Genomic DNA, 23,511 nt, shown 5'->3' on the forward strand with positions numbered 1-23,511 from the left:
TATGGATCCGAAATCAGTTGCCTTATTTCATAGCTTCAATACTCAAAATATATAAATTTTGGGCTGATCAATATTTTGTTAAGGGACGTTTAAATCCTGTTTCTATTATATTTTCAAAAAGATCAAAAATAAATCTTTGTTAAATCATCGGTAGATATGACAGTAAGAATGTGAAAACAATTTTGACCAGATATTTTTGTTGCTTTGATAGTATATCTAGATGTAACCATAAAAATGTAAAACAATGTAGGTCTTCAGGTGTTTATATTTGTTTCTGTAGAATATTTAGCATATCTAGTTACTTTACATCCTTAAAATTAACAGAACTTATTATATTTTTTACATTGATATGTTAAATTCTTAATAGATGATAATAATGTTTCTAATAATTAATTTCTCTGCGATATGCTGTGAGAGCTTAATTGTTCTTTACGAAAATTTGTTGGTTAATTAAGCCATTGGTGCGCAAATGTCATTGTCTTTATGTAAGATAAATAACTTGACCCCAGGCCCTCATTTTACAAATACACAACAACATTGCGCAATAAATGTCGACTAATAAATGTATTGTACTTTTAAGTTAATAAAAGTATATCACATCATTTTACATGTTAACTTAATAAATTGCATCATACTTTTGTATTTTGAATCACTTAACGATTTCTCACTATTTAACAATAATCAAAAAATGTGTGATATCTTTAAATAATATTGACTTACAACTTAAGACAGCGCCTGATTAAAAACTAATAAAGTGTACATATATTAGATAGATAATATCTCAGGCAAATAAGTAATAAAACGAGTCATTAAGGTTAATATCAGGCTTCAGATTTAGCTTTTGTTTAAAAAGGTGGTATTTATATCCGGAGGAGATTTTATACTTTACATCCGCATGTTTTTGGTTAATCATTTATTTTAAAATTATTCATGAATGCCTTTACGTACATTATACAGTATAAACATGTATGAAACTATAAATCTAGTCCAAAAATAGTGTTTTTAGTTTTTCATTTTCAACAGCATCTTAGTTTTTGGGTCCTATTACAGTATTTAACTAGTTTCTCATTGGACGTATATGTGAGTCATCTTTTGTGCACTTTTTTGCACTATGGCAATTGGTACAATCATAGTGATTTAATATTTTGTACGGAAGTCAAAATATCTTACTTCCTCTATTAAAATCATTTCAATGAGGGACTTTAGTGGATTATCTTCCCTTGATAAAAACCGAGGTTAACCAAAATGTAAGTAGGTCCAAATATTTGGAATCCTTTGATTATATCGTTGAGTGTTATGTAAGACTTGCTTCCTCTATTAAAATTATTTCAATTAAGCGCTATTGTATTCATGTTTTAGCATCTCACATGGTCTTATTCCGTTACTGCAACATTATAAAACACATGTTTTGCTTTTAAACATGTAGGACAATTTCTTAGTCTTAATGTGCCTCTACATTTTTAGCATACAATTTGCAATATTCTTAATACCTATAAAGTGATATTTGATTTTCATTTGATATAATCTTTTAAGGAAACACCATTGAGGTCCAAAAGTCTAAAAACATAAAACTTGAGTTTCCTTCAGAGATCAACTTTGGCACTTAAAACAGAAAGATATGCAAAAGAAAATTATATCATATACATTTTACGCAGATTAATTTTCAAAATCGTATTTTTGTGTTACTCTTAGTCCGATTTAAAAGAAATGCGTTGCAACGCTTTTCAATTTTGGGTCAATTTACACAAAAGAATAATTACTCTGGAAAAAGGAAATGAGCGAATTTTTTCACACATCTCATTAAATTGAATGTTAAACTCGAAAACTTATGTCCAGTCCGTCATATAATAAAAAACCTCAGTGGACTCCCTTTAAGGTTTAAGTATATTTAAATGCTAAACAATACCCAATTTAAATTCATCTTAATATATTTTGTATTAATAACCGTGCAAAGACTGAAACTTGTCTTTACAAAAATAAATGCTGATAAAATTGCGCTATGATAGATATTTAAATACACAGTACGCATAGCTAGTTGTAACATAATTGTTAAAGTGTACTGATGTTTGTGATACGGTCAAGTACCTCTTTTGAAAATTGTTTCCTATGTTTTAGACAATTGTAATACTTCGCTGACAATAGAAGACACCAAAATGACCCTGAACCGACACCGGCCATGCATTATGCCACTTTTGCAAAAAGTGCATGGGAGCTGTGTTACATGGATAATAATGAGAAACACCAAATGACCCTATTACATGCAGTTGGAAAACGCCAATCAAATCTTGTACTCTTAAATGTGTACTTCCACAAACGCTGATTTCGTTCATTTTGATATTTAACAACTGTTACGAGATTTTATCATATACTGTACATGGATGATAATTTAGAATTAGAAGTATTTGTAAAAGTTTAAAAGTCCAAAAAATGGGTAAATTTATACGATAGAGATAAGTAAAACAAACATAATACTTGAGGCTATAATCAAATTAAGGTTCCTACAAATTTCTATTTCCTATATTGTATAATTGTTAGTGGTCATTGATAAACAAACACAATGTCATGTTATCATCTCGATGCCTGGATGATGATTAAATTATAATTCATGCACTGTTAGTAATTATCAACACCTGAGAACACTCAATACACTTTGATATAATCAAAATTCGATTTTATTTTAATAGGACTAACAAAATTAGTTTCAATTCTTTTCGGTTAGATAAATAGTCCAAATTAACATGTTGATATTTTCATTTCAAGAGTTCCTTGAACAGATTTGGAACATGGTTTAGAATTTTGTGGATTAAACAACAGTCTAGCCAAATCAATTATAGAGAAAATAAAAACAAGAATAAGTTTGACATTATCTTATTAAGTTTCTTTTGGCCTAAACCGTTTTTCCAATTCATTTCACAAAACTAAAAGACCCATTTTGAGATACTCCTATATAACTTTGCTTGCCGAAAACTTGCCAAATTAATTCCATAAAAATTCAAGACCCACACAAGCATATCAAACTTAACATACATTCTATTCTGAAGACATATCAATTTAGGATTTCAGTACAATGTTTTATAGGTCGTTAACAAGAAGGTAGAAATACTCATATCAGGAATATAATCTATCTTATGTAATAATACTTTATCATCTCACATTATAAAATTTCGAGAGCGTATAGAAGAAGACAAAGTCTTAAAAGAGGTGTGTAGTTTATTCGACATCAAACTCTGCCAGATTAATGACAATATTGCCAACAGCTCTTTATTTTTGTAAAGAATCACTTATACGCCATAACAGCATTGCAGCATTTCCTCATTAACACGCTCTAAGTTCGAAGTCCATGTGAACCTGCAATAAATTAACATGTGTAAGACTGTGTGTTAGAAGATTGTTCAAAAACTAGACTTGAACTGAAAATGGACTTGATTCTTATTAATCAAATAAATCATAAACATAAAGTACATCTTAAAAACATATTAAAGCAGGGTTTGTGTTCTGTGACTATTGCCAATTTAGTTTGAATGGCTCTTCCTGTTACCAATTGTCATTTAAGTTCAACCTTTTTGATATTATAAAGTTTCTGACGAAGAGTACTTGACTACTGCTAAAAATAAAGGAGCAACTGACAATTTTCAGTTTTAGACCTAAAATGTATAGCGAAACGGTGATTTTAAAAGTGCTAGTTATTTTTCTCGAAATGCCGAGAACTTGTAGTTTTTAATTCGACTGCCATGCAAAGCTTATCGTTTACAGTGATATTGAAAAGTAGAAACAATATTTAAAGCGAGAAAATATCTAAAGTAGAAATTATTTGCATAAATGAAAATTTGATGATTGCTGATCTTTTTTCAAGACATAATTCATCTCCTTATTTTTTATCAAGTTTGAAATTGCAAAACAGCTGATCCAATTCAAGACTTGTATTTATCATATAAGTCATAAACGTATAGCACATCTTACAAAAATGTTAAAGCACTAAAACAATAGCATATTTGCAATCTGTGGTTCTATTTCAGGATAATCATCTAAACCATTTTTTCAAAACAATTAAATGTGCTAATGAGAATCAAATTGGAGCTTATAATTACCCATAATCCTTATAATTAGATAAATAAATGTGAACGTCTGGCAGATAATTTTAAAACTAAAGTTAGGCTTATATATGAAATTTGCAAAACGCATCTGGTGATTTACCTATTTATTACACACCTTTGGTGCACGAAAGCGTGTTCGAGGAGCTCATTTTACAGAGCTGTAAAGTAACTGCAAGAATGGCTTATCATTTTCAGTAAAATTAATAAAAATAAATCAAAGTTCTAAAGATAATAAGATATCCTAGACCTAGATTATAACTAAGTACATTTATTCTTTTTTTCTATATGCGACTCGAAGTCTTTAAGACAAATTGATTTAGTTTCAATTCTAAGAAACTTGTAAAGACACATCCGATTATGAAATATATCTAATTATCACAAATGTTTTTATTATCATGATGTAGAAAGTGATATATCCGAAATAGCCAATACACATCCGTTTATTTGTTAATTGTATCTTACTTTTCTTAATTATTCAACGGGATCTGTCTACCGATTAGGTCTATCAGTGGCAAGTGTTTTTTCCCTAAAACCAAAATGATATAACTTTATATCAACATGTGCAGTCAGGAAACCGCTTTGAACATTCAAATTAATTTCAACTTGATTGATATCTTGATACTTAATAAACATAAATTGTGTTGACATTAACAAGTATTGCATCACTTTATCCTACGATCCTAAACCCAGCAAGGATATAACAAGATATAAACCATTAATAAAATAAGCAACCTAAATCTACAGATTTGATGGAAACAAGATAATAATTTTTTCAATCCATCAAGGCTTTATCGTCCATCAAGGCTTTATCGTACGTATAAAGATCTTATTAAATCAACACTTAAAATATGTAGATATTTTACACCTATAATAAATATATAGGTAATGCCTCACATAAAACTTTAATGTTGTCTGTTCTTCAGAATGTGTAGAAGTAGATTTGTTAAGTTAGTCTTTGATACTGTTAATAATGTAAAATAAATGTAAACAATTCGCCGGCCTTTCAGTACTATAAGTTCAAGTTGGTTATTTTTTAATAGAAAAATATTCTTGAACATATTCATGATACTTAACCTGTTTGCTGAATTTGTTTAACGAGTTCATCAAAATTATATTTGGAACAGCCCCATGGTATCGAATGAACGGTTAAAGTTGAAATATATAGGTTCCCTCGCCCCAAAAAAGGTACAGTGATTGGCAGAAACACGTTATTGTAATCGTAAGACAGGGAACACATCAAATTGTGTAGGCTCAAGGAACAGTGATTTCATTTATGTATTTAAAGGTATTTTTATATCTAAAAAAAAGAACTACCAATGGTAAAGTATCAGGTCGGTCAGACATCACGAAAGTGCAGGCTGATCTGGCTGGCTCTATACCGGTAGCAAAGTTTGATGACTTATCGTTCCAGCAGCCTAATGGTTAAAAGTCAGAAACTGTGTTTTGTCATGAGATGATACATAAGAACATGTGCAGACGTTACATATATTTTTATTCTCTGTCATATTAAATGTGATACAACATACACTTGTGAAATAGTTGTAATAGTTATAAAATTGTAAACGATATATAGTCTATGTTTGTTATAAAGCAATTTAGTATTTTTTGAGCTTGTCCCAAGGAAGATCATTTTCTTCGCTATGTTTGATTTCTTCTTCATAATTGTCTAGAAATAGCTGTTCCCTAGATATAATGTACAAAATATTAAAATATTAAAGGTCATTGCATCGAATATATTCGTTCGTTCGTAGCGTAAATATGTAGGTTGTATTGTAATAATTTTAACAGGTCTGTTCAAAATACGCACCTGTATGTATAGCACGACATTTGCTATAAAACTACGCAAGCAGGTAAGACGTATGCACGTAAATGTCGTGCTTAACAGTTATCTTCATCTATGCCATTTAATGAAGTACTAATATATGAATTTTATTAACAAATGGGATTAAACTTGTTGGACTATGTTTGAAAAGACTTTGTGAAATGTGAGTTTATACATTTATAGATATATCAATTCATAAATTTTATATATAAATAATATGTACCTGTATTTCTATCAGGTATCTATTTTATGGAAAAAAAACTTTATTTGTTAATATAACATTACACTGTTACAAACGAAGAAACACTTACACAATTAAAATGAAACAGACACATTAAGAATGTAAAATAAAATACTTTAAGGTTATTCTAGAATTAATTTCACGAGGCTCCTTAAAACATGTATGTTATTTGACCCTAACAGGGATTTCAACGAATGTTCGTGTTCGTGTATTAAATCTGCGTTTTGGAGAAATTGCTATCTTTGTCGCCCGAAAAAGAACTTAAATGTAACAACAAGTAATGCTGTTTTAGTACCAGTTTGATTGTCGCTACACAATGTACAAAGACTTTCATAATAAGGAGTACCATCATATCGTCCAACTTCTACTGGAAGTTTATGATTTGCTGGTCTAAATTTGAATCCGATTGATCTAAAATTATGAAATATTTATTGAGGCCTGATTTTGCCAAAGATCAAGACTGCCAACATGATTTAGAATGTCTCTTATCTAAGAGATCCATTTAAACTAATGATTAGGAAAACTGGTTATATATTTGTAAAGTTGAAACGATATTTTCGTTTTTTCCTCTTAATGAGACGGTTCCAAAATGACCCCATCCTAGTTTTAATTAAAATAGATATTGGATACAGTCCAAGTACGCCCATGAGCATGTGTAGGGGGTCTAGAATGTCACACCTAAGTTATGGTAGCAGTCGGATATCACAACACATTGTCACAACACATCTCTAGATAAAATCTAAAATTCCCCTACTGTCGAGCACCAAAGATTACTATTTTTGTTTTGTTTAAGTTCACTTTAAAGTGCCAATATTAAAATTGTTCAAGCAAGTTTGGAGAGCGTTATACGAAAACATGATAGTGTCGTCTGCATAGAGAAGAACAAGAAGTAAGATAGTTCTGATCGTTAATTCTACTCCAACAGTTCTTCCATTCTGGTATTTAAGTACATGGCAAAAAGGACTGGAGACAAGTTTTCACCTTGTCTTACACCTATTTCGGAAATGAACAACGTCGAAACAGGTCCATTGTGCAAAATACATAATTTACGTTTTTTAAAGTTTGGTTATTATGTTTTGAAAGAAATTCATAACCACTTAATTCTACAATTCAGCACTATCAAGATGTATCTCTGAAATACAGAAAATACCACAACTTTTTATCATATCACAAAAGTCAGGATAATTTAAACGTTTCTAGAGCCCATTTACATTTAGACAATCGATTTTAATACAATTTATCAATCTATCCCTGTTGTAATGAATACCCCTGCAGTCATATTGAGTTTGTCCAGCTGACGATCGAGTGGCATGTCCCAAGGAGAATTACGACCGGCTCAGATCTGGAATCTTCGGGAAATTGTACTTCCTTTTTGAAAAAGGTATCGCTCTGGAGCATGGTAGTGAGGACCATGGTGTCGTGGGGATTGCGATTGTACTCTTCTTGTCTTACGATAGCTGGCTACGCTGCCGTGGAGGATTATCTCTTGGTCGATTAGTTGTTGACGTTGTAGTATTGCATACACGTGAATCTCCATGTTGCACCGGAGGTATATTTGTCAATATAGATTTTCCGATGTCAATACGATTGCCTTGCATTATGAGGTTCTATTGTGGAAACATTTCAGCAACAACTTTGCCATTCATTATGATTTTGTCAGGTAACTTGATGCAAACTTTACTTTCGGGATACTCCTCTCTTGACTTTTTGTTCTAAGGCCAAAGGGCTGTTCGTGCCTGCGCGATTTCTGGCGGAAAGTTACGGTTGATGTTACAGTGCGTGTTCTTTAATTTGTTTGCCTTTGATATTATAAAGTCAGTATCCCTTAAATCAAGGATATATACAATAATAGCCATCGTAGTGTCCCTTTCAAACCTGCCAAAGTTGTGCGCTCTGGGATTGGAGGACAATTGACAATACCCACGTGAAAACGGGGATAATATTTGTAAACTTTTCATATATTTCTTCTTTTATCCATTCAAATATCAGATTATTCCTTCCTGTTGTGAGCCTCCAGGTGAATAGATTTGAATTAAAGCAATGTTAGCCTGTCTTCATGTACTGTCATCTATTGTTGGATGTTACATACTTTGTTCTGTAACAGTAAAGATCCTGTATGTTTTGTGATTGATATTGTCACTGTGTGTATACCACACTTGCAAAAAAATATATATGTATATAATTATGCAAATAAAATAATTTTCAAACATGAAAGAATATGTAAAATATGTACTGCAAATATTATATTTAATCAATAAATTACATGCATTCATTATTTATTGGAAAATTTGACTTAGAATTTATAGAAAATAAAGTTCTAATTACCTCCCTTTATTTACATGAAATGTTAAATTGGGTAATATTTTTATAAAAATGCTTATTTGAACTTACAATATTGACAAATCTTAATTTGAGCATCATATTTATGAAATAAAACCATGAAAAAATTGTGTTACACTATCTTTAAACATTTGTTAACTTTTTTGTCAGACGGCTTACATTTCAGAATTAAGCATCAACAATTTATCACTCATGAATGGAAAGATTTTCAAAACTCTCAAAATCAGGAACGTAAATTTCGTAACAATTATTGCCTCAACTGCTTATTCTGTCACGTTTTTTTTTGTAATTTTTTGTTGGCCCATTCTGATTCACCTTTTTGAAAAATATATTTGACGCCATTTCTTGCCTGGTCAAGCACTTGAAATCTATTTTGGATGGAAAGTGCTGGAAATCCATGGTCCATATTACCTGTACTACTTGCAGTGTAAACATACACGCAAGTCAAATTTATTTATAAAAGCCATACACACGTTTTGCTAAGAATAAATACAACACAGAAACTTGCTGCATACCCACCTCAAAACCGGAAACGGAAAAAAATCTATAAAATCTATATTTAAATCTATTTTTAATCTGACTTGTTAAAATCTTTACTTTAACTAATGAGTGAAGTATACACTTGTGCTTATATCAGGAAATTTCAGATGAAAATTCTAAGTTAGCTTTATATTTTAAGGAATCACTTATAGGTCCCTAATCAATTGCCTTATTTCTTAGCTTCTATACTCAAAACATATACATTTTGAGCTGATCCATATTTTGCTAAGAAACGTTAAATCATGTTTTCTTTTTTATTTTCAACCTAATTATTAACTCTTTTTTGGGTTGCATCATCGGTAGATATGACAATAAGAATGTGAAAACAATTTTGACCAGATGTTTTAGTTGCTTAGATGTAACCATAAGAATGTTAAAACTATATAGCTATCCAAATGATTTATATATGTTTCTGTCGTATATTAGCCAATCCATTGAATTCACATCCTTAAAAAATAACAGAACTTGTTATGTTTTTTTTACTTTAATAAGTTAAAAAATCTTTACAGATGATAACAGTATTTTAGTGATAATTAATTTCTCTACGATAATCTGTGAAAACTTATTTGTACTTTACGATAGTTTGTTGGTTTATTAAGCTTTTGGTGCGCAAAGGTCATTGTTTTAATCTTTATATAAGATAAATAGCTCGACTCCAGGCTACACAAAACAGCATTGCGCTTATAAATGCGTGAGTATAATGTTTAGGTATAAATGTACTTTTATGTTAGACCATTTTACATGTTTACTTTGTGGATTGCATCATAATTTTGTATTTAGAATCACTTAACGATTTCTTACTATTTAACAATAATCCAAAATGTGTGATATCAGTAAATAATGACTAACAACTTACGACATTACAAACTAATAAAGTGTTCATTTATTAGATAGATAACATTTGAAGCAAATATGTAATCAAACAAGTCACTGAGGTGAATACTAGGCTTCTTATTTAGCTTTTGTTTTATAATGAAGGTATAAGTAGTTGGTATTTATATCCGGAGGAGATTTATATACTGTACATCCGCATGTTTTTGGTTAATCATTTATTTTAAAATTATTCATGAATGCGTTTACGTACATTATACAGTATAAATACGTAAGATACTATAAATCTAGTCTAAAAATGGTGTTTTTTATTTTCTAATTTTCGACAGCACGTTAGTTTTTGTGTCATATTATAGTTTTTTCATTGGATGTTTATGTGAGTCATCATCTTTTGTATGACAATTGATACAATCATAGTGATTAAATATTTTGTACACATTTTTGTACGATTTAAGTGAACAGGGTTGTTACGCGTCTCTAATTTTTACATGATAAGAATAATTAAATATTCTGGTAAAACGGAGTGAGCGATTGACCTTAAATTTTGCACACAGATAATTGGTATAGACAGCATTAAATTGAACATTAATCTCGAGATATTATATTCAGTACAGTCATGTAATAAAAACCTCAATGGACTCCCTTTAAGGTTTAAGTACAGTGTATATTCAAATGCTTAACATATGCAATTTAATTTTTATGCCCCCGGGCATATAGTTATTGAACCGTCCGTCCGTCCGTCTGTCCGTCTGTCCGTACGAGGTTAACCTAGAACGGCAAGTTGGATTTTTCTTAAGTTCTACCTGTACCAATGGCTTCTAAGTTTACACACTTACTAATCAATACAAAGTACATGATCTGGGCAAGTTACATAACTCTGGCTTTCATATTTACCAAGTTATTGCCCTTTTCAACACTTAGAAAATGAATAATGGTTAACCTAAAACGGCAAGTTGGAAATATCTTAAGTTCTATCTATACTAATGGCTTTATAATTTCCACACTTACTTATCAATACAAAGTACATGATATTGCCAAGTTATATAACTGTGTCATCCATATTTCCCAGTTATTTCCCTTTTTTCACTTTGAAAATAGGGCCTTGTCTGGTTAACCTATTTCGGCAAGTTGGATTTATCTTAAATTTCTCCTAATTGCTTAATTTCTTTAATGATATCTTTTTATTTAGTAGGTGGATACCTTTGATGGTCCTCTAATTTTTTGTGGAGTAAGCGGTCTCTAGGGTCAAGGTCAATGTCACTGGTTTAAAAAATAGATATAAACATTTTTGCTCATACAGCCTTTATATTTTATGTGATGTCTTAGTTTAATACAAACATGCCAAGGGAGGTCCTCCTTCTTTGGGTGTAGTAAGGGGTCATTTGGGTCAAGGTCAATGTTACCAATGTCAAGGTCACCAATGTAAAAATATATTTTTACATTTTTACAGGTGTATTGACCTTATTCTATAGACAGATGTTATTTATAATTGATAGAAACATAAACTTTGATGGAGTTAGTGGTCAGTTGGGTCAAGGTTACCAGTGCTAAAAATAGATTTTTACACATTTACTCATACAGCCTTTACTAAGTGACAGATATATTTTATATTTGGTAGGAAGATAACTTGCATGGTATTCATCCTTTTGATTGGGGTAGGAATCAGTGGGTCAATGTCACTTGTGCTAAAAATAGATATTTACACTTTTGCCCATACAGCTTTTATTTATTGACAGATGTATTTCATATTTGGTAGGAAGATAACTTGCATGGTATTCTTCCTTTGGATGGAGTAAGGGGTCAGTTGGGTCAATGTCACCAGTGCTCAAAATAGATTTTTACAATTTTGCCCATACAGCCTTTATTTATTGACAGATGTATTTCATATTTGGCAGGAAGATAACTTACATGGTATTCTTCTTTTTGATAGAGTTAGGGGTCAATTTGGTTAAGGTCACCAGTGCTCAACTTTTGCCCACACAGCCTTTATTTAATAACAGATGTAGTTCATATTTGGTAGGAAGATAACTTGCATGAAGTTGAATATTTTACAACTTCACAAGTCAGAGCAATGACTTGGCAACTTATATTTTTCACAATTACAAAATGCCATGACTTTGTCAAGCTATATAACTTGTGTTTACAATTTTTTGCCAATTTTTCTGTCCATAACTGAGTGAATGGGTAAATATTTTTTTGAAATATTGCTACTGACACGAATCTGAGCCGGGGGCATTTGCGTTTAACAAACACGTTCTTGTTTAATCTTATTTATTTTGTATTTATAACCGTGCATAGACATTGTTACAATATATGCCGATGAAATTGCCTTATGATATATATTTGAATACACCGTACACATAGCTAGTTGTAACAGAATTGTAAAAACGTACTGCTAATGTATGTGGTACGGTCAAGTACCACTTTTGAAAATTGTTTTCCATGTTAATGGCAATTGGAATACTCCGTTGACAATAGGAGACACCAAAATGACCCTGAGTCGACACCAGCCATGCATTATGCCGCTTTTGCAAAATGTGTTCCAAGTCTATGAGAGCTGTGTTACTTAGATAATAATGGAAAACACTAAGTAACCCTATCTCAACCTTTCGATGCATGCACAGGAAAACCTCAATCAAATCTTGAATTCCTAAATCTGTACTTCCACTATAAACTAACTAAAGTTTATTCAGCAAATATCTATTTCTCCTTTATTGTGATATTTTAGAACTGTTACGAGTCTTTGTCATATACTGTACAAGGTTGATAATAAAAGTATTAGTAAAAGTCTAAAAGTCCAAAACAGGGTAATTTTTTACCATAGAGATAAGACGAACAAAACATACTTCTTTAGACTTTAATCAATTAAGGCTCCATTTAGTTCCGCCCATAGTTTCCTCGTTTAGGGTACACGCATTCTTTTACTTGGGGACCATACGTCGCTTTTCATGGAATGGCACAAGTGTCACATTGAAGGTTCCATGTAATTACCGTATGAACACATCTGCGGATGTCTCAAATTCAGAATTTCACCATTACCATAATAAATTGTTGAATTCTCAATCAAAACGAGCCTGCAACATTTTCAGTTTTGCCATTTTGTGTTCTTTATTTCTCTCTATTTTTTTCCTGCTAATTTCCTATACATGCATTATTGTTAATGGTCTTTGACATTAAACACATAAAAACACAATGTCAAGTTATCATCTCGATGCCAGTACAATTATTAGATTCTTGTTAATAAACTGTTAGTAATTGTCAACAACTCATACCACTTAATACACATCGATATAATCAAAATTCGTTTTTATGTTGATAGGACTCACAAAATAATTTTCAATACTTTTCGGTCAGGTAAAAATAGTCGAAATCTACATGTGGAGATTTCATTTTAAGAGTTCCTTGAATAGATTTGGAACATGAATTAGAATCTCGTGACCTAAGCAACAGTCTCGCTAAATCAATGATATGGAAAAATAAAAAAGACCAAATTTGACATTTTCTTATTTCGTTTTATTAGCCTTAGTCGTTTCACAAAAGTATAAAACTCATTTTGAGGTACTCCTATATTTGTTTGCTTACCAAAGACTTGCCAAATTCATTCCATCAAAATTCAAGACCCACACTAGCATATCAAACTTAAAATACATTCTGTTCTGGAGACATATCAATTTAGAATTTCAGTCCAATGTTTTATAGGTCGTTAACAAGAAGGTAGAGATACTCATATCAAGAATAGAATTATCAGATGTAATAACACTTTATCATCTCACATTATAAAATTTTGAAGAGCGGTTTGAAGTATACAAAGTCTAGAGAGAGGTGTGTAGTTTATTCAACATCAAACTATGCCTGATTAATTACAATATTGCCTACAGCTACAAGATTAAAATCTTTATTAATGTAAAGAATCACTTATACGCCATAACAGCATTACAGCATTTTCTCATTAACACGCTTTAAGTTCGAAGGCCATATGAACCTGCAACAAATTAACATGTGTAAGACTGTGTGTTAGAATTTGAAGAATAACAGAAGATTGTTCAGAAACTGGACTTGAACTGAAAATGGACTTGATTCTTATTAATCAAATAAGTTATAAACATAAAGTACATCTTAAAAACATATTAAAGCAGAGTTTGTGTTCTGTTACTATTGCCAATTTTGTTTCAATGGCTCTTCAAGTTACCAATTGTCAATTAAGTTCAACCTTTTTGATATTATAAAGTTTCTGACGAAGAGTACTTCTACTGCTTAAAATAAAGGAGCAACTGACAATTTTCAGTTTTCGACCCAAAATATATAGCGAAACGGTGATTTTAAAAGTGCTAGTTATTTTTCTCGAAATGCCGAGAACTTGTTGTTTTTAATTCGACTGCCATGCAAAGCTTATCGTTTACAGTGATATTGAAAAGTAGAAACAATATTTAAAGCGAGAAAATATCTAAAGTAGAAATTATTTGCAAAAATGAAAATTTGATGATTGCTGATCTTTTTTCAAGACATAATTCATCTCATTATTTTTATCAAGTTTGAAATTGCAAAACAGCTGATCCCATTGAAGACTCGTATTAATCATATAAGTCATAAACAAAAAGCACATCTTACAAAATGTTAAAGCACTAAAACAATAGCATATTTGCAAACTGGGGTTCTATCAAAACTTTAAAACCTTTTATTTCAAAACAATTAAATGTGCTAATGAGAATCAAATTGTATTTTATAATTACGCATAATCCTTATAATTAGTTAAATACACGTGAACGTCTGGCAGATAGTTGTAAAACGAAAGTTAGGATTATATATAAAATTTGCAAAACACACCTGGTTGATTTACCTATTTATTACACACCTTCGGTGCGAGAAGACTCATTTTACAATGCTGTATACTAACTGCAAGAACTGCTTATCATTTTCAGTAGAGGTTATCAAAATAAATCAAAGTTCTAAAGATAACATAGAACTAGATTATAACGAATTACCTTTATGTTATGTGTTTTATTGTCTTTTAGCGCGTCGATTTTCTTAAGACAAAATGTTTTTTTCAACTCTAAGAAATCACTAATACATTTATTGCTGAAAGTGAACGATGTGTTATTATACTAAGTAATTTTAATGAACACACAGCTGGTGCAAAATAGAGATACAATTTACAAATGAAATGACACTAGATTCAGACACATGTTTATTTTTATATACATGTAGTAAAATTATCTCACAAATCTAAGGTGTGCCGTTAATTTATGCGCATTTCAACTTTGAAATGGATATAATTTTCCGTCGGTAACTTTTTTGTAAACAAAATCAAGTTTTGCATTTTTTATTTCGTTTCTTTTGGACTTCGCTGTTTTTCCAATTCATTTTACAAAAATATAAGACCCATTTTCAGATACTCCTTTATTATTTTACTTGACTAAGACTTGTCAGATTCATTCCATCAAAATTCAAGACCAATCCAAGCATGTCAAACTTAACATACATTCTGTGCTGAAGACATATCAATTTAGAATTTCAGTGCAATGTTTTATAGGTCGTTAACAAGAAGGTAGAGCTACTCATATCAAGAATGAAATCTATCTTATGTAATAACACTTTATCATCTCACATTATAAAATTTTGAAGATTGTTTTGAAGAATACAGAGTCTAGAGAGGTGTGTAGTTTACTTATCATCAAACTATGCCTGATTAATGACAATATAGCCTACAGCTACAAGATTTAGATCTTTTTTAATGTAACGGATCACTTATACGCCATAACAGCATTGCAGCATTTCCTCGTTAACACGCTTTAAGTTCGAAGGCCATATGAACCTGCAATAAATTAACATGTGTAAGAATGTGTGTTTGATTTTTAAGAATAACGGAAGGTTGTTCAGAAACTGGACGTGTTCTGTGGATATTGCCAAAAAAATTGTCAATGGTTCTTTCTGATACCAATCGTCATTTAAGTTCAACCTTTTTCATATTATTAAGTTTCTGACGGAAGGCAGTTGGCTACTGCTTACTTTTGGCGCTAAGAATTTTCCTCGAAATGCCGAAAAGTTGGAGGTTAAACTTTATTCGACAAATGCCATGCAAACTTCAGCTTATAGTTCAAAGTGAAGTTGAAAATTATAAATTATCTAAAGCGAGAAAATATCTGAAGTTTAAACTATACCACAAAAATAAAAATTAGATGTCTGGTGACCCTTTTTCAAGACATTATTCTTATCAAGTTTGAATATGCTAAACAGCTGATCCCATTCAAGACTCTTACTAATCATATAAGTCATAAACATATAGCACATCTTACAAAAATGTTAAACCACTAAAACAATAGCATATTTGCAATCTGTGGTTCTATTTCAGAATAATCATCTTAACCATTTTTCAAAACAATTAAATGTGCTAATGAGAATCAAATTGTATTTTATAATTACCCATAATCCTTATAATTAGTTAGATACATGTGAACGTCTGGCAGATAGTTGTAAAACTGAGGTTAGGCTTATATATAAAATTTGCAAAACGCACCTGGTGATTTACCTATTCAGTATTACACACCTCCGGTGCGCGAAAGAGAGTTCGAGGAGGCTCATCTTACACTTAAGAAATACTTATCAGTTTCAATAAAGTTTGTTAAAATAAATCAAATTTCTAAAGATAAATAAGATAACCTAGAACTAGATTAAAACTAACTAAGTACATTTATGTCTCTTTCTCTTTAAGCGCGCCTTTTTACTAGTCAAAATGATTAAATTCTAATTATAAGAAATCTTTTACACAGTAATTGCTGAAAGTGACCGATGTGTAATTTTACTCGGTGATTTTAATGAACACACAGCTTATGCAAAAAGAGATGAAAACAATTTAGAAATGAAAATGACACTAGCTAGATTCAGACACTTGTCTAGTTTATATACAGTTAGTAAAATTATCTCACAAGTCTATGGTGTGCAGTTAATTTATGTGCATTACAACTGTGAAATAGATATCATCTGCCGTCTGTAACTTTACACTTTTTGACGAAATTGGACACATTTCAAATGAACGTCGCCCTCTACGATATCCCTTTTCAAAGTGGTTTATGCTTAAGGTAGTACACCCCTAATGCACTGTCTCCACTTTGAAGAGTATTCAAATAGGCTGAGGGGGCGTGGGTTCAAACCCCAGAAGGGGCAATTTTTTTTCTTTCTTTTTTTTTCTTTTAACATTTTTTTTTATTAATCTCTCAGACCCCCTATGGAAGAAAAAAGTGTTTTATTTTAATTATATAATTATTGTAGGTATTTATTTACTAAATAATGTCAAATTTAATAGCAAATATGATACCAGATGTTTTCAAAGTTTAATTAAATAAAAACTACACGGTAAAAGTATTTTATATTTTGCAAGACCAACCAATATACATTAAAGAAAATTTAGGCAAACTTTGAAAATAGCCCCTCATTTCGGAAAATTTTAGGGATATTTTAAATAAGGCTTTTAACATAGGGAAATGGTCAAATTAGTGTTAAAAGTGGGTGGGGTAGGGTTACATTTTTATACATATTAAAAACATTTCGTTTAAAAACAATAATTTTGCTTGTCTAATTTGTTACTTAAATGTCATTATTTATTTCTTAACAATGAGCAAAAGGAAAACATTTTTCATAATGATGATATTATAGATTATTTAGAGTTTCCTCGTTTCTGAAAAAATCCCTTCTAATGGCAAAGTTTTAGTTCATAAAAATGTCCATAACTCATAAACCACACGGTAAATTTTGTTTAAATTTTGCATACAGGTGAAATTTAAGGCATATAACTGTCCTATGTTGTCAAATTTACAATTCCTTATAGTGCCCATTAGGGGTGTACTACCTTAAAACATTCATATTTTGATACAATTACATTTATTACTACTCGTGATTGTCATTATTTGTTTTGTTGGATGATAGTACAATAGTAAGGAGGTACATATACTTTGTTAAAGTATTAACCGTCTGTATATGCAAGGAAAAACAATGAAAACAACAATGAAAACCTCTACAAAAATAAATAAATAAAAATAAAAAAACAACATCAACAACAACAACACACACGCACGCACGGACACAATCACACAAAATCAGATGAAAGTCTTGAGAGATTATGAAATTAATGAGCCGTCAAGGGGGGATTACAATATTATATAACAGAATTCATTTAGTTCTCCACAGCAAAAGGCCACCAATTGAGGAACGCGGGATTGGGGTATCGAATTTGAAATCCCTTGATTTACAGTCGTCAGACATTGCTTAAAATGGAACACCAACCAAATTCGTAGTATTAATATTATGTAAATTACATATGGGTTTGTGGGTAACAGTAAAAATATCATCCCGAGGAAAACACTGTTACCCGAGGCGTAGCAGTTTTAAGTGTACTTTAGGCCTACTTGAGAAGTTTTCTTTTTCTTTTATTCTTTAAGCAAGTGATGGTATCTACAAATCATAAACATACAATAAGCTAGGTTTTATTTACAAAACAAAACACTAACCCATTTACACGGTTATGATCTTCTGTTTCCAGAATATTCTTAGCATGGTTTTTGACAAAATATCGATGATATCCTATGTCTGTCCACCATATCTGTAACGTTTCACTGATTAAAATTGTAAAATAATTCTTTGTTGCATGCTTAAATCGTCTGCATGTGCCAGTTTGACACATAATTATTTACATTGCAATTACTTCCGTTGAAAACGGATGGTCACTTTTTGACTATTCAACAAAAAGATATTTTATACGCGAAAAGCACACCAGGTTGCAAACAACTAAATTTTATGAGTGTCATAGTTACTCCAGAGAAGAAATTGATGTCCTATCGAGGTTTAATGTTGAAAATAAGAATGAATCGAGAAAAAAATGGCGGCCATTTTATTTCATTTTATTTAGAAAATAGACAACGTGACCAGTTTTTATACTGTTAAAAAATACTGTTACCTATGTAACAGTACAAAATTCTTAGTCACGTGGTACTCTTGCATTAACAGTAAAAATAACTCACAGAGGCCTATGGGAAATTAGCATTACGAAAAAAGTGAGGGGTAATAAAAATAACTCACATAGATTTAATAAATATAAATAACTCACATAGATTTAATAAATACACTAGATAAAAAGAAGCAAATAGAATTATGTGTTTACGGTACTTTGCACAATCGCATAAAGAAATAAAGTGAATTTTGATAAGTTTGGTTATGAGGTAAATTAAACTCAAACAGTTGATGTTAAAAAGCATAATACCACTACACTACTTACGGTATTAAGTCGAGTATTACTTAAACAGATTTTTTTTAAGTTCAGCGTTGTTTTTTTCCTTCTTTTTACATGACGACGTCGATTTAGAGTATTTAAAGGTAGACACAGTATAAATCATCGTTTTCTGTTTTTTTGTTTCATTAAGGTTACTTCTTCTCAATAGTACATGATGTAAGGAAAAAAACCGCAAAGAAATATTTTCTAATAGTACCAGCCTAAAATGAAACCACTAACTTTGCGAACTGTTTTTTCTCTCTTCTTTTCGAGTATGAACGAGGTAAGTTGATAGATGGAAAATACATGTATTAACCCGCTGGTCATTACCGAACCCTCACATTAACTGACCGTTAAATGTAATCAACTGTTTCAATAACTAGATTCCGTTCCGGATGGAAAATTAATAAACGTGTTTCACAATAGGTGGTCAATAAGACGGCTCTGAAATGAATTACCCAAAAGTAAACTCAAGTCGTATTTTAATATATTTCCTTTTTTTTGCTGTTCAGCTAAGATATTTTCCATCAAAAAATACTTTCGAAAATCCAACATCTTTTCGAAAAAACGCCTTATTTATTATTATTATTATTATTATTATTATTATTATTATTATTATAATGTGTAGAAATTTAGAAGTTTCATAGCTTCTTCTTGTAAATCCTCAAAGTTGAGGCATGTTTAAATCTGTTACAAGATTACGATTATTGATTATCGGAAGTATGTAGTTCTACTAAATATGAGGTCTGAAATCTTACACAGACGAAAACCTGAGTCATCCCTTCACCAGAGGCAATAAGCATATGTTGACCTTTACTATGTCGGTGTGACATTGGTTTTTGTGGGTGAGGTGGGACCGGGTTGGGGAAGGAGGTTGATTATTTACATCGTACCATCATTAATTAATGTACGAAGAACAGCTGAGTAGAACCACCGACGTTCCAGAAGCTAACTAGATAGCTTCCCCACATGTAAGAATCCAAAGTCCCTGGCGGAATATGAACCAAAAACGATGAGGGACATGAGATTTTGTTCAGGAAAAGAATTATGTAATTATGTTTATAAACTAGAAACAGTAAAAAGGGGGAACATAGAAAGAAAAAAAATAAAAGAAAAAGAAACTTAATAAAATGTAAAAATAGAAACAAGATTAAAAATACGGAAAAAAGACAACAAAAATAAAGAAATAATTATTAGCAATGTAATTGTGTTGTGATTAGCGTATTTATGCCTCTGGGCATGTCTGTATATACGTTTATACAACAGTATAAGTGACAGATGAATAAACTTGGTCTATTAAAGACATAAACGCATACTTAAAGGTTCAATATGTTCGGTTGGTATTTTTAATCCAGTTTTTATCATCTTTAATCAATGCTTAACTCTGATTTTTTTTATTTCTAGTGGGATTTGATTTTAACTGCAACATTTCTACTTTGCAAAGAAAACAATTTATACCAAACTTTATCAAAGATAAATACAAAGTAATTGACTAACTGTGGTTGTTTACTCTGACCCTAAATATTTTGAGAATTTGAAATACTTCTGATTTGAAAAATAATCCTTTTATCCTTGGTCTTAAAAAAGATTTATTGATTTGAATCAAAAATAAACCATCCTTAAAGACGTTAGTCAGTAAATGCCTGTATATGGTAAAATAGTTTTAATAAAACATTTGTAAATACGGTCACGGAACGCTTCCTTACCTGTGTAATACTAAATTAAGCAGACGACATTAAAACACCTCGTCATCCATTCAGAATGGTACTTTCATTTTACAAAAAAATACTTAAGATTTAAACGTGTTTGCATCCTTGTCATTTTTTTTGAGTGTCAACAATGTGTGAAATTTCAGATTTTAAGGAATTTCAAAGGATAAACGTGTGTTATTTTACAGAGGAATAAAACATATTAACGTCACATGTTTTATGTCAAATGAAAATTAAAATCTACAGTGTATTTGTTGGTTTAAAGTGATAAAACGATATATTGTGAATACTATAATCAGACATGGACCGTTCCTCAAGGGTAAGACAATCATTACAAACTAATTATGCAAATTAATCAATTAATTAATTCATTCATTCATTTATTAATTGATTAATTAATTAATTAATATGTGACTAAAATATGCCTCATTTACCTTTATTTGGCTGAACTTTATATATAACCTTACATAATGATATATTACTTACTTTAATACCTCAAGTGACATTTTTCAATACCTTTATTAACAATTTTACGTGTCAATACTTAACATCAAATTTTAAATCCATCAACATTGCTATCACGCAATTTCTGTATACACATAAAAAAGCTTTACCCGAATATTTATTTAATAATACAAATCAAACTCGATTTTGAATATCTGAAAATGTGCTTATTATTAAAACCGGCAGAATTCAAAATCTATAAAAACTCATATTACACTGCGTTAACTCCCAAATTTGGCTACTGAAAATAAAGGTAGTGCGATAAACTTTAGATTACTTGTTTTAAAATTTATTCTGGACGCATCCGACGTTGATTAATAATCTTACAAATGCTGAATGTATTTTTCCGTTATTAAAACGGGGGGGGGGGGTTACCATTCATAATAACGTATTATCTACTGATTATACGAAAACGAGTGCAAAAATGTATATTTAACATAAACATATTAACTACGCCATTTACTGTCTCTGTTTAGGGGCAATGTATACACTTTAATATCCAAATATCTTCAAGATTATGTAAATATGTGTCGACATGGTATACTGATATACCCAATCCCATTACTTATTTGTTTATCTTATGATTCACTGATGCCGTTGTTCACCGCATAGTGTTGTGTTAACATTTTAATATCTGCTTTTATCACCCCATGTTAACTTTTTGTCTAAGGAAGTGAGTTATGAATATACTGAAATTACTAGTATTTGTTTTATAATTTCTTAAATTGCAACTAGTTAAGTAAAGAAATTAAATTTAGATTTCCACTGTAAGACATACATTATAGCAGTTATTCTATCATTTGCAATTCAATATTTATCTTGTGACTCGGGCTTTTATATATTTATATATATACTTGTTCAGGAGAAAACAATTCTTTTCAATTCTTTGCTGTTACTTTTAATTTTTTGATTTTGCGGAGACAATAGCGACCTTTAAACCTAGCTTTTAAATCATCATTATTTGTCAACTGCACTGACGCATTTGCATAATTATGTTAATTTTTGTAAACAAACAACTAAATTCATAGATGTTATAACGTTTCAATCCTCTACGAAATACTGTCGCTTCAAATAGAAATATAGATACAATTGCTTTAAGACAGCCTTCGCTGGCTATTTACTGGCCATAATTCTACGAGAAACCGTTTCTGGAAATATATATGATACATTTATATACTCGTTGATTCAAAAAGAGATTCGCTTGCTGGTTATCCATTGCGGATTGATAAACTTGCTATTTAACCACCGATAAAATATTGATATAAATGGTTCAATCGTTTTTTAACCGTCGATAAAATTTTTGATATCAGTGGTACACTTGCTATTTAACGGTCGATAACAATATCAATATCAGTGGTTCAATTGTTTTTAACCGCCGATAACAATATTGATATCAATCGAACTTTTATTATTTGACTGACAATAGAAACAGAAAAAATTAAAGGTACACTTGCTATTTAGCCGCCGAGGAAAATATAAATATCATTGCTACACTTGATTTTTGACAAGTTCGTAGTATAAAATGACAAAAAAATCAACTCCTCATTTTCTAACTTTGCTGTCAGATGCTGGAGACCGAGATTTGGCTAAAATTCTAAAATGTAGATGCTAATATACTGTATATCTCGTTATAAATAGTAAACTTTTATCCTATGATAGTATAAGTTACATACAAATATTAATAAAACTTTAAGTTAACACGCATGAAAGCAACTAGTGACTAGCCTATATGCTGGTGGCCGATTAACATCAGCCTGCGGTCCATGAACAGATCCTTGTCCTGGTCGTTTCAAGGGCGTTCGAAATTTAATAAGCATCATTTGCACAAAGTTACATAAGATGTAACATAGATCAGTTAATTTTTACATGAGTTTTATATTTAATTTACGTATTTAACAACATTTTTGCAGTCACGAAAAGGATAAATTATAATATAAATTGTTGTGGTTTGAAGAGGAATATTTTTCACATAATGGTTTACGGGCGTCCGATGTTTCAACGTGTGTTACATATGATTGATCAAGATTGATTTGATGATAAAGTTTGCCTCTTAGCAACATTAAGTAAGGTTTATCCCGACTTAGTTGACAACAGGTCATTCACCACGACAAGCGTGCAAATGACACTTGACAATAAGTGATACGTACTTAAAATTTATATTTGTAAATATA

At 30.7% G+C, this 23,511-nt stretch overlaps 1 protein-coding gene across 6 annotated transcripts in view; it reads left to right on the forward strand.

Moving 5' to 3' along the window:
- Positions 1–23,511, forward strand: part of LOC132724366 (uncharacterized) — a 106,991-nt gene that overhangs the window by 30,081 nt on the left and 53,399 nt on the right. The window contains exon 1 of one of the 6 annotated variants that reach the window (XM_060709214.1): positions 20,832–21,155. The exons of the other annotated variants lie outside the window; for them this stretch is intronic. Within the exon in view, the coding sequence (XP_060565197.1) occupies positions 21,138–21,155 (18 nt within the window). The 5' untranslated portion in view covers positions 20,832–21,137. Of the gene's footprint in view, positions 1–20,831; positions 21,156–23,511 lie in introns of those variants that run through there. 6 annotated transcript variants of the gene reach the window in all.

This window comes from Ruditapes philippinarum, unplaced genomic scaffold (genome assembly GCF_026571515.1).
Source record: "Ruditapes philippinarum isolate M1 unplaced genomic scaffold, ASM2657151v2 ctg224_1_1_1_1, whole genome shotgun sequence".
NCBI lineage: Eukaryota > Metazoa > Mollusca > Bivalvia > Venerida > Veneridae > Ruditapes > Ruditapes philippinarum.